This window comes from Myxocyprinus asiaticus, chromosome 18 (assembly GCF_019703515.2).
Source record: "Myxocyprinus asiaticus isolate MX2 ecotype Aquarium Trade chromosome 18, UBuf_Myxa_2, whole genome shotgun sequence".
Classification (NCBI taxonomy): Eukaryota; Metazoa; Chordata; class Actinopteri; order Cypriniformes; family Catostomidae; genus Myxocyprinus; species Myxocyprinus asiaticus.
This window is the reverse complement of record NC_059361.1, coordinates 2,051,712-2,064,429: the sequence shown is the minus strand read 5'-3', so window position 1 is coordinate 2,064,429 and position 12,718 is coordinate 2,051,712. Positions and strand designations below refer to the sequence as shown.

General features: G+C 35.1%; 1 protein-coding gene across 1 annotated transcript in view; it reads left to right on the top strand.

Moving 5' to 3' along the window:
* Nucleotides 1-12,718, top strand: part of LOC127455820 (voltage-dependent calcium channel subunit alpha-2/delta-1-like) — a 169,673-nt gene that overhangs the window by 132,833 nt on the left and 24,122 nt on the right. The window contains exons 27-35 of the mRNA XM_051723975.1: nt 1,180-1,286; nt 4,924-5,005; nt 6,987-7,049; nt 8,699-8,802; nt 9,259-9,345; nt 9,614-9,681; nt 9,826-9,864; nt 9,974-10,045; nt 10,146-10,298. Coding sequence (XP_051579935.1) covers nt 1,180-1,286; nt 4,924-5,005; nt 6,987-7,049; nt 8,699-8,802; nt 9,259-9,345; nt 9,614-9,681; nt 9,826-9,864; nt 9,974-10,045; nt 10,146-10,298 — 775 coding nt within the window. The remainder of the gene's footprint in view (nt 1-1,179; nt 1,287-4,923; nt 5,006-6,986; nt 7,050-8,698; nt 8,803-9,258; nt 9,346-9,613; nt 9,682-9,825; nt 9,865-9,973; nt 10,046-10,145; nt 10,299-12,718) is intronic.

Sequence of the window (12,718 nt, the reverse complement as noted above, 5' to 3'; positions counted from 1 at the left end):
TAATAATTATAACTACAGTTATAATACATTATAAGACTTCCCCTATTCATAGTTATACTTTAGAGTATAATGCATTATAACACAAGCAACATCCAGTTATAACACAGCAGAAGTTAATAAAGTTAATGTTATAAGTGCTGTATAGTGTAAACAGTTAAAAGACTTTATGATCATATTATAAGTGTTCTTTGACTGCTTTAAGTTACAAAATCAATATCTTCTTATAAACAGTCATAACATAAACTTATAACATACAATACATTACAAGTCACACTTATATAATGGAAGTTATTTATAAATAAGATGCACAAACATTAAAGTTTATTGAATAGAGTCCAGTATAGAATCAGATTGATTTTTTTATTGGCTACATGTGTGATCAACATAAATATTTAGAGTTTCTGATCTATTTTAACCTTGTAGCTTTACACATGTTTTTCATAATATCTCAAAATGTATATTAAATGTGTGTTATTTAGAGTTTGTGTGCATGTGTAATGTTTATAACTTCCAGCATGACTTATAATGTCTTATAACCACTTAAAAATATCTTACGGATGTTTATAAGAAGACATTACTTTTGTCACTTTACTTAAAGCATACCTGTTATACAGTATATGTTACAAATATATATAATACATTAGATCTTCGGCAGATAAAATTAAATGTTGCTTGTGTTATAACGCATTATACTCTAAATTATAACTATGAATAGGTAGTATTATAATGTACTATAATTGTGTTTAAAATTATTTATGAGAAGTTATAACATATTATAAGGTGTATTATGAGACATTCCTAATGCATTTACAATGCATTATAAAAATGGGCTTCATAGAAAGTGTTACCATAAGAGTTTTAATTGAAATATTCAGTAAAAAGGCAGCTGAGATAAGAAATGTTACTATAGTAACAGTTTTAGACACTAGATTGTAATAAAAAAGTGCTTTTTTCAGTATACTGGAATAGATACTAGTCACTATTGGAATACTAAAAAATTGCTTCTAGTATCATAAAAATAAATACTAATACATTTAAGGAAGAAACGTTAAAAGTGCTTGCCATACCTTTTGTGTTCCACAGAAGAAAGTAAGTATTGGGTTTGGAAAAACGTGATGACATAATTTTCAATTTTGGGTGGACTATCCCTTTAAATATCTACTAATAACTGTTTTTCAGGGAATACTGTAAGGACCTGAAAGTCTCAACCAACAACACTCAGTTTCTGATGGACTTCAACGAGTACATTGACAGAAATACACCCAATGATCCGCTGTGTGAGTGCTGTTACATATGTATACTTGTGTGTGCGTGTTTACATGGTACCGTGTAACATAGTGAGATATTTTGCATGTTGCTTGTTTTTTATTTCTGCCACATCATTCTGGTAGATCCATCTGCACTACACTTACAAATGTATATGTTCATATATTTTGCTTGATAAGTGTGCTTATGCTATATTTATATTAAATAAATGCCACTCGGTTTGATATTTTATTTAATGCAATAACATTTATACATTTTTAAGGTTGTCTTAAATTTCCAAATACATTCTGGTTTCACTGTATAACACTACCTTTTACAAACATGAACTTCTTGACTCATAAGTGTGTTAATCAAGAAATTATGTAATGATATTAGAGATGAGAGGGCTCAGATAACTCTCTTTTAGTCGCTGAGTCAGGTTGCTTCCCGCTCAAGTGATGTCATCGCGCAGCGGTCCGCTTTCAGTGAAGGTGACCTCTGCCAATGATCTGCTGAATCAGCCTCAGTAATCGATTAGTCTGGGTTGTAATGACTCTTAATGCTCAGGACTGTGATGACTCACTGAGTTCTCTCTAAAGAGATGTTATCACATCTGAACTCCAGTGATGGTCGTACAGAAACACACCCAAGGATGTTTATTTGTAGTTGATTACTCAGTAAGAAAGAAAGGCGTATTACTTTACTCCTCGAGAAAAAAACAACAACTAAAAAAAAGTGTGGCTCTTAAAATTACAGGAATGTTCCGGGTTCAGTCAACACAATCGACAGCATTTGTGGCACAGTGTTGATTACCACAAAAAACTATTTCAGCGTGTTCCTTGTTTATGTATGGACAAAAAAAGGAAAAATCGTGGTGACAATGGAGGTCAGTGGGGCCAATCCGTTGAGATTGAAGCGGTCAAAGTCAACACGTAATTAAAAAAGTTTAACGTGTCCATTTTTCTTAACGGCGATTAATGCATTTACTGTTAATCAGGCATGGGATGATATGGTGCTCTCATGATTCGGTCCGATATACGATATGAGGTTCACGATTCGATATAATCTCAATTTGATATAATAACACTTAAATTACAAAATATTACAGAATTTTTTTTTTTCTGATTTTTATTTTATTTATTTATTTTTTAGCAAAATACATAATACAATTTCTCATCAAAATAAACTTCTTTAATACACAATATAAATGCTCGAAGTTTAAATAATAAGAATTGCTCATATACCTTTCTCTAAAAGAAAATATCACACAAATAAACCTTCAAAATGAGTGGGCTACATTCAGTCTGATCAGGTGCAGAACAAGCAATAGAACTGAACAGAACCTGTCCTGAAATTTTTTTGAAAGTGTATCTATATCTATATCATATATATATATATTTATCATGTGTTTGTCATCATTATTATAATCAAAATGTAACTTTGTAAAATTAAAAAAAAATATATACATTCTGTTAATTCATATTATATCATGAAATGGTATATATAATAATGATATGAGCCATCACTGTTTGAAATAATGTGTATAATTTACAAGTAATAACATTGAGTTTACATTCATTTGTATAAGAAACGCTAAAAAGGTTACTGTCACTTTAAGAGTTCAACGAGCGGCTCACAGTGTTCCGGTTCAGCGAACATCAACGAGAATCTCTCGGTTTCTTTAACGCATCCATGCTGTGTGACATTAAAATTTATATTTATTTTTACTTTTTTATCTGACTGTAAAGAACAGAAAGGATATTAAGACGTCTCATCTTTGATGGACACACATTACACGGAGGGAACGATCTGTTTTAATCTCAAGCACTTTTCATCAAAACAAGGTGATTTTCCAGGTATTCCAGTACTTACATTTCTAAAAGATAAATTTAAGGATCTTGTGTGAACCCTGTAAACAGTGTAGAATAAAGTGCAGTAGAGAGAGATTATGATATTTGATGGGTTTGATCATTCATTTATGATCACATGCAGGGGTGGACTGGCCATAGGGAGAACTGGGACTTTTCCTGGTGGGCCGGCCGCAAAACATGGCCGAACGGGCAGCGATAAGCTGAAACGGGCTGCCGCATTATGCCAAACGTACCGCGACAGGCTGAAGAGGGCCGCAAAACGGTGCCGCGATATGCAGAAAAGGACAGCGGAGTTGAATACACAAATCGTGAATGCAGCTAGCCACAGTCTGCTGGCAAATTAATGATGTGGAGGATGACAGTTTAATAAACTCTATTGACCTGTCCGCAGGTCCAAATGGGGAGCGCTATATCACGAAAAACGTTTACGCTTAAAACGTTAAAGTCTCTGTATACACAAGTCAGGCATATGAGGTTTCATTTGAAAGATTGATGATAAAATGTTATATGTCATTGCGAAGGGGTGGACCACAGCTTTCTAATGACTCCTAGATTAAACTTCTAGTCCACTCAGAGGCCGAGATATTCAATGAAACAATGAGGGTGGTGCTTGAACTGAAAATTAGACTGAATGTCTATGGACGAGCACATCTGTGAGGGCTAAAATGTGTTAGAGCGCCACCTACATTTCAGATCTGTATAGTGTGATGGAATGTGATAGAGAAAACATTCTTTTTTGTAGTGCTTGCTGCCACCTAGTGGAATAAAATGAGACTTTTCAAAGTGAGGTAGAGTGAACAGAACCAGAATTACAGGTTTACAAATTTAGGACAATTATTTATTTTTTATTATTATTATTATTTTTACTTTCTACTTATCATAAGATTATAAACACATACAATATTATTTATGAAAAACTGTCTTTTATATATATATATATATATTTGGAGGGATTTCTGTAAAATGAGACATTGATTTTTTTTTTCAATTAGTCAAGCTTTTAAATTTGTGTGAAAAATTGCAGGTGGCAGCCCAAAAAATGTAAGGGGTTAAAAGATTTAATGCACAGATTTAATGCGAGATTTTAGTGTATTTCTCACTTAATGCTGTGGAAGGCTTTGTTTGGAAAATGTTAATTAAGTTTTTTTGTTACACATTGTTTTATTTTCTTTCCTAAGAAGTAAATAAGTGCATTTTGGCAAGAAAATTTCAGCACTTTCAAAATCTGTGATTAATCATGATTAACTATGAGAAATTATGTGATTAATCACGATAAAAAAATTGTAATCGACTGACAGCACTAGTAAAAAACTCGCAGTTTCAAAAGTATAGCCACAAGATGTGAACAATATAGTTTATTTTTTAACATGAATTAAGTGTGATAAAATTGCTTGATAACCTTATCTGTGTAAAGTTATATACAATATTACAATTTGTTGTCATGATGATGCTGATAAATCCCTGAATAAATCCCATTTTTTTTTTTTTTTTTTTGTGATCAACATTATGCCACAAAATGATGTTGATTGAGCGTAACTTGGATTGAACCTGGAATATTCTTTTAAAGGGGCCATATCCATACATACAATTTTTCTTGTAATGCTAGTCGAGAATTCTTACACCAAAAACAGAGATACTTTACATGATCATTTTTCTCCCCCTTTAGAATTCAACATGCTGTTATTGACATAATATGTCTACATGGCACATTAGATTATTTTAATTGAAAAGAGCAAGGAATATCACTCCTTTAATCCAGAAATATAAACAATAAATAATTTTCTCTCTCTGTTTTTTCATGTTTTAGGTAATGTCACTCTTGTAAACCGGCTGCTGCTGGACGCGGGTCTCACGGCTGATCTCGTCAAAACCTGGAAGGAGCAGAGTGTGTAAGTTTTGGACAAAAATAACACACAAGGAATAACAAAATCCTCCAAGTTTTTCTGAAAGTGCTAAAGTCAAACATTTCAAGTACAAAGATCTTTGCTGGCCAGAGAGATGCCTTCATATACGTAACTGCTGAGCACAAAGTTTCGACATAAGTAAAGTCTTGTTTCAAAAGCAAACTCAAGTGCAATTATTAAAACTAGGATTAAAGAATCCGGCCATTTTGGAGTAGAGAAAAACAATACTTTCACATAGTGCAATAACAAATGGTACATGATGTTTCGATTAAAATGTTACACTCAACAATGACCCTTTACAGTTTAATTGTTTTTGGAATCTGGAAGCAGAGCGTGCTATTAGGTGTGGAAAGTCCATGCTTGAAGAAATTGAGTTTGACACTAGGAATATTAAGTACTGGAATACCTAAACAAAGCACTTTCAGGTATAAGTCCTTGAAAATTGTGAGTTGTGATCACAATGTCTGTATGAAGGTTGGAAATCAAGCACTGAATCTCGTAGTCCGATTCACAAAAAAAAGTACTCTTATGAGTTGTATGGGTAGATTACTTCTGAAATGTAATTAGGTACAGATTACAAATTTCATAACAACAATTTTAACCGGTAACACTTTTAAGTCATGTAATCTGATTACTTTTGGATTATTCAATTTTAAATGTTTTAAGCACTTATAGACATTAAACCTTAGTATACGTAGAATTAATCATTTAAGCTCGTATGGGCCCGCAGACGGGCCTGCGAGAAAAAAATAATCGTCAAAATATTTATGACTACAGTTTTGACCAACACATAATAGGTATTGTGTGAACGCTTAGAAGCTCTACTTTCCAATGCATGTAGACATTATGACCAAAACTGAACAAGTGCTTTGAAATTTGCAGACAAATCAGAAATGTTCTGTTTTGATCATTTATTTAAAAAACAATTGCACTGTACATATTATTGCAATCAGTAAAAACATCAAACTGATCAAATAGTCATGTGTCATATGTTGTTGGAAAGCTCTCAAAGAGTAGAATACAACTGGCCTATTTGTTTTACTCACAGACAAAAATATAGCGAGTAATAGCTGAGTATATGTCTTTGACAATTATGTTGGTGTTGCTGATATGCCGCATTTTCATTTATAACTTCACGAAAAATAAACAGAACATAAAATATCACATATCATTACTTAGAGAAGCCAATTATCTTTCAAACGAGTCCACACACAAGGTAATCAGATGTATAGATCATTAGATAATCCACATGAAGCACAATGTTACATATGGCCACCAGGAGATGGCGCCAAATACATGACACAGACTCAATGATGACTCAAATGGCACAGAATGACGCTCATTGGTTTTTGGACACATGGAGATGTTTTTAGACACTGTGAGATATATATATATATATATATATATATATATATATATATATATATATATATATATATATATATATATATATATATATATATATTATTTAATTTTTTATGCTATTACTTTTGTTTGCTTTGTCGAATCAACTCATGATTTATTTTTATTTATTTTTTTTTTCTCAGATACAGTTGACATGATTGGGAACAAAACAAAAGCAGTTTTTCAGAGCCACTTTATTTACACCCAGAGATATATAATGTAAAATAAAAATGTAAGAAAAAAAATAAAAATAAACTGCCTAATTTTTCAGCAGTTTCTTAGGCTGAGAGTCTCAGAATGTATCATAATCTATGTCATTAAAAAATATGAAAAGTTTTCTTAACAGCACACCAAACACCATCCTTGTTGTTTTTATTTAATTTAATTTTTTAAAAAAATTGTCGAGTTATCTTTAAAAACACCTTCAGAGCTTAAAGGGTTAAACAGTAACTTGATATTTGTCAGTTGTGAGTAAAACAAAATAGTAAAAGTAACATTACTTTTGAAGACAATGAAAACATGCATGTATATCTAATTTTAAGATGTCTTTCTTTTTCTTTAGAGATGGAGTTTCAGCCCGTTTTGTGGCTACAGATGGCGGCATTACACGTGTGTATCCTAAAAGGTAAAGTTCCCTTCAGTTCCATTCTCAGATCTGTAAAATTCTTGCACCTTTTTATCCCGATGTGTGTGTGTGTGTGTGTGTGTGTGTGTGTGTGTGTGTGAGAGAGAGAGAGAGAGAGAGAGAGAGAGAGAGAGAGAGAGATATGCTAAATTTTTTACAATCTTTCGTCTTTCGGTGAGCCCTGCGGGGTAATGCAATTGAGACTGAAAGAAGGAAGGAGTGAGGATGTGTCTGCTACAGAGTGACTTTTTTACATTTCTTATAGGAGCCATGTGCAGCTCTCTCTTTCTCTCTCCTGTCTTTATTAACTTTAATCTATAACAGTGTGCTTGAGTTCATACACTCTCTCTTGTGGTGTAAAACAGCAGGACTGTGTGTTAAAGAAGCTGCAGTAGTGTGGACTCATTCACAGTTGTGTGAAAGTATTACTGTAAATGCGTGTGCATGTATGTGTGCGTTTTTGAGTGTTTTTAAATGCATATAGTGTGTATTGAGTCAATTAAAGAGATACTTCACACAAAAATGAAAATTCTGTAAGTACCTACTCACCCTCATGTCACTCGAAGCATGTTTTCTCTTCTTCTGTGGAAACATAAAAGACTTGACTACCCCACTTACTTTCTATATGGTTGCATGGAAAAAATCATGCTTGTTTTGACATGACAACAACTAAATGAGGTTCTGAAATTCAGATAAATTCGACTTGCATTAATTTTCATCCTTATTGGTTCATTTTCTGGATAATTTCTCTCTTTTTCTGTTGATTACTTTATTGGATTTTATAGTCCATTTAAGAACCAGTGAAATCAAAATCATTTTGTGGCTTTTAGTTTATGTGTATTATCTTTGAGGCCATCTATATGGTTTTGTAGTCCTAAAAGTTACAATTGCAGTGGCAATAAAAAGTATGTGACCCCTTTGGAATTACCTGCATTTATGTATAAGTCTGTCTTAAAATCTGGTTTAATCTACATCTAAATTTCAATAATAAACAAACACAATCTGTTTTAACTAATAACACACACTATTGTATTGTTCTTGTACATATTGAATACATCATTCAAAAATTCACAGTGTAGGTTGGAAAAAGTATGTGAACCCCTAGACTAATGATGTCAACAAAAACTAATAAGAGTCAAGAGTTGGCAAACCTGGCATCCAGTTAATGAAACGAGATTGGAGGTGTGTGTTAGAGCTACTTTGACTTATACAAAGCACTCAAACATTTTGAGTTTGCTATTCACAAGAAGCATCTGCTGACGTGGACCATGCCTCACAAAAAAGAGATCTCAGATTTGAGTGTTACAGTGGATGGAGATGCTTATTGTGCATTTAAAGACTTACATACATTTAGATCGCTGATTGCTCACACAAAGCGATCACATGGCATCTGATGACCGGAATACAGTGCACTAATAGCAGAACTGTTTTAATAGGAAATATATCAAAACAGAAAAGAATTGAGTGTGTCATACAATTTCAGGGGGTCGTTAAATCTGTTTTAGTGTTTGAGTGCATATTTTTGTTTACGGTTGATTCTGCATTATGTTTGCAATGATTGTTAATTTGGGGCATCTGGATCAGCAGTCTGTTTCCCCCCCCCCCTCTCTCTCTCTCTCTCTCTCTCTCTCTCTCTCTCTCTCTCTCAGTGCTGGGGAAGAATGGGGTGAGAATTCTGAGACGTATGATTCCAGTTTTTACAAAAGGAGTCTGGACAATGACATATACATCTTCACTGCCCCATATGTCAACAGTAAGACACACACACACACACAGTTACTCATCTCTTCTGTAATTCTTGGATAGACTTCTGCTCTCTTTGGCACGCTGCCAGACTAAGACATCTGCTGATCTACTCGAAACGCATACCTACAGATCTCTTGCCAAGAGAGAATACGTTTATATTACTGTGGGATTACCATTTACTAAGACTAGCTCATATTTAAGCATGTGTGGTCTGCAGGATGAATACACACAGACGCTCTAGAAGCATCCAAACACCAGAAAACAACCCTTGGAGAACACATGGCTCTTGTGTTAATGGGAGGTTTTATGCTAATGTGAAAAGCAGCCCTAGATCTCTCTCAAACATTTTGATATCAGGTGTAACATGGTCTACCTTGGCTGATATTTCCAGCAGAGAAGTAAAAATTTATTAAATTCTTTTTAGTAAATGTCTTTTTTTTGTCATCTGTTCCCTTGAAAACAGAGAGCAGAGAGTCTGGTTATGAGTCTGGTATACTGGTCAGTAAAGCAGTATATTTGAACATTAATGGAGCAAAACTCAAACCTGCTGGTGAGCTTTCCATTTATTTCAATGAAATCACAAGTTTTATTCAATATACAGTCATAACTATGTAATAACTACCTTATAATATGTAATAAGTGTTTAATAGTTAATTAAAAAGCTTATATGACTTAGTCAATCATTATATCATATGTGATGACTCATTTATACTCTCTAGAAATGATCTGGATATGAGTCTGACATAATTTCCTTTCATTACTTGAACATTTTTTCAACCTTAATGATCAAACAATGTGTGTGTTTTGCTGTTATACAGTGGTGGGAGTCAAACTCAATGTTTCGGCTTGGATGAACAGCTTCATAAATGCCACCACAAAGAAACACGTAAGCAGTAAAGCCCCGTTCTCTTATCTTCACATGTGGAAGCTGTTTAGTCGCAAATGCAGCCGCTCTGATATTGCCTTCTGAGAGTGAAGATCAATTGACCCTTCATGAAATATCTCTCCTCATGTAATTTCCTCTCCGCAGTGTAAGGACGAGATCTGCGGGTGTCTCAGGAATGATAAGGTAGAAATGCTGCTCCGACCTCATCTATAAAAATGCACTTATCTGAAGCTTTTTTTTTGTTTGTTTGTTTTTTTTTTTTTTGACTTGTTTGGCTGTTTTTACTCCATAGCAAGTGGATTGTGTGATTCTGGATGATGGCGGGTTTCTGCTCATGTCCAATCAGGACGAGTATATCACACAGGTAAAACATGTTTGTTTTTTTAATACTGAGAATCACAGAAAGAGGTCTCTCTATGGACTTGTGTTGGTTGTTTGAAGCATTCATTCACTCTGATATTCAGATCGGTCAGTTCTTTGGTGAAGTGGACCCTGTTCTGATGATCTCTCTGGTCAACACATCACTCTTCTCCTTCAACAAAACCTACGACTTCCAGTCAGTCTGCGACCCTGAGAGAGAAACTAAAGCTGCAGCTGGACTGCGATCTGTCTACGTGGTAAGAGTGGATGTTATAAAGGTCCCAATTAGGGGGGCCTGCTTAGATCAGCGAGTATTGACGCTGACTACCACCCCTGGAGTCGCAAGTTCGAATCCAGGGTGTGCGGAGTGACTCCAGCCAGGTCTCATAAGCAACCAAATTTGCCCGGTTGCTAGGGAGGGTAGAGTCACATGGTGTAACGTCCTCATGGTCACAATTAGTGGTTCTCACTCTCAATGGGGCGTGTGGTAAGTTATGCGTGGATCGTGGAGAGTAGCATGAGCCTCCACATGCTGTGAGTCTCCGCGGTGTCATGCACAACGATTCACATGATAAGATGCGTGGATTGACGGTCTCAGAAGCGGAGGCAACTGAGATTCGTCCTCCGCCACCTGGATTGAGTTGAGTAACCACGCCACCACGAGGACCTACTAAGTAGTGTAAATTGGGCATTCCAAATTGGGAGAAAAGGGGATAAAATAATAAAATAAAAATGGTCCCAATTAGGACCAAATAGGGTTGTAATTATTCTAATATTACTGGATATCATTTAGCATTTGTATTAATAAATTTGCCTCTATAAAAATCGCTTTCACTTTTAAACTACAGACAATTGAAAGTATTGTTGTGAAGAAGAGAAGTGCAAGTGAGATATACAGTAAAATCTGTTTTGTGTGTCATTGACATACTTAAACATGCACAAGTTGTATAATTTATATTGATTCATCAACAAAACACTGCTTTAAAGAACGCAGACACCAATACATTAATCTGAACAGCCTATAATGTAATATAAAGAAAATAAAAAACCCAAAATTAACCCCAAATACCAATGAAATATAATTTCACTTATTTGATAACTTTTGATTAAATCTCCATGAGCATAACCCACAATGACAAAAAAGCTGTCTTTTATTTAAGGATAGTGATCATATGAAGTAATTTATTATCACATAGTTGTTTGGCTCCTTTTTAAATCATAATGATAACAGAAATCACCCAAATGGCCCTGATCAAAAGTTTACATACCCTTGAATGTTTTGCCTTGTTACAGACACACAAGGTGACACACACAGGTTTAAATGGCAATTAAAGGTTAATTTCCCACACCTGTGGCTTTTAAAATTGCAATTAGTGTCTGTGTATAAATAGTCAATGAGTTTGTTAGCTCTCACGTGGATGCACTGAGCAGGCTAGATACTGAGCCATGGGGAGCAGAAAAGAACTGTCAAAAGACCTGCGTAACAAGGTAATGGAACTTTATAAAGATGGAAAAGGATATAAAAAGATATCCAAAGCCTTGAAAATGCCAGTCAGTACTGTTCAATCACTTATTAAGAATTGGAAAATTCATGGATCTCTTGATACCAAGCCAAGGTCAGGTAGACCAAGAAAGATTTCAGCCACAACTGCCAGAAGAATTGTTCAGGATACAAAGAAAAAGGAGAAATACAGGCTGCTCTGGAAAAAGATGGTGTGGTTGTTTCAAGGAGCACAATATGACAATACTTGAACAAAAATTAGCTGCGTGGTCGAGCTGACAGAAAGAAGCCTTTACTGTGCCAATGCCACAAAAAAGCCCAGTTACAATATGCCCGACAACACCTTGACACGCCTCACAGCTTCTGGCACACTGTAATTTGGAGTGACGAGACCAATATAGAGCTTTATGGTCACAACCATAAGCACTATGTTTGGAGAGGGGTCAACAAGGCCTATAGTGAAAAGAATACCATCCCACTGTGAAGCATGGTGGTGGCTCACTGATGTTTTAGAGGTGTGTGGGGTCTAAAGGTACGGGGATACTTGTGAAAATTGATGGCAAGATGAATGCAGCATGTTATCAGAAAATACTGGCAGACAATTTGCATTCTTCTGCACGAAAGCTGCGCATGGGATGCTCTTTGACTTTCCAGCACGACAATGATCCTAAGCACAAGGCCAAGTTGAACCTCCAGTGGTTACAGCAGAAAAAGGTGAAGGTTCTGGAGTGGCCATCACAGTCTCCTGACCTTAATATCATCGAGCCACTCTGGGGAGATCTCAAACATGCGGTTCATGCAAGACGACCAAAGACTTTGCATGACCTGGAGGCATTTTGCCAAGACGAATGGGCAGCTATACCACCTGAAAGAATTTGGGGCCTCATAGACAACTATTACAAAAGACTGCACGCTGTCATTGATGCTAAGGGGGGAAATACACAGTATTAAGAACTAAGGGTATGCAGACTTTTGAACAGGGGTCATTTCATTTTTTTCTTTGTTGCCATGTTTTGTTTTATGATTGTGCCATTCTGTTATAACCTACAGTTGAATATGAATCCCATAAGAAATAAAAGAAATGTGTTTTGCCTGCTCACCCATGTTTTCTTTAAAAATGGTACATATATTAGCAATTCTCCAAGGGTATGCAAACTTTTGAGGACAAATGTGTAT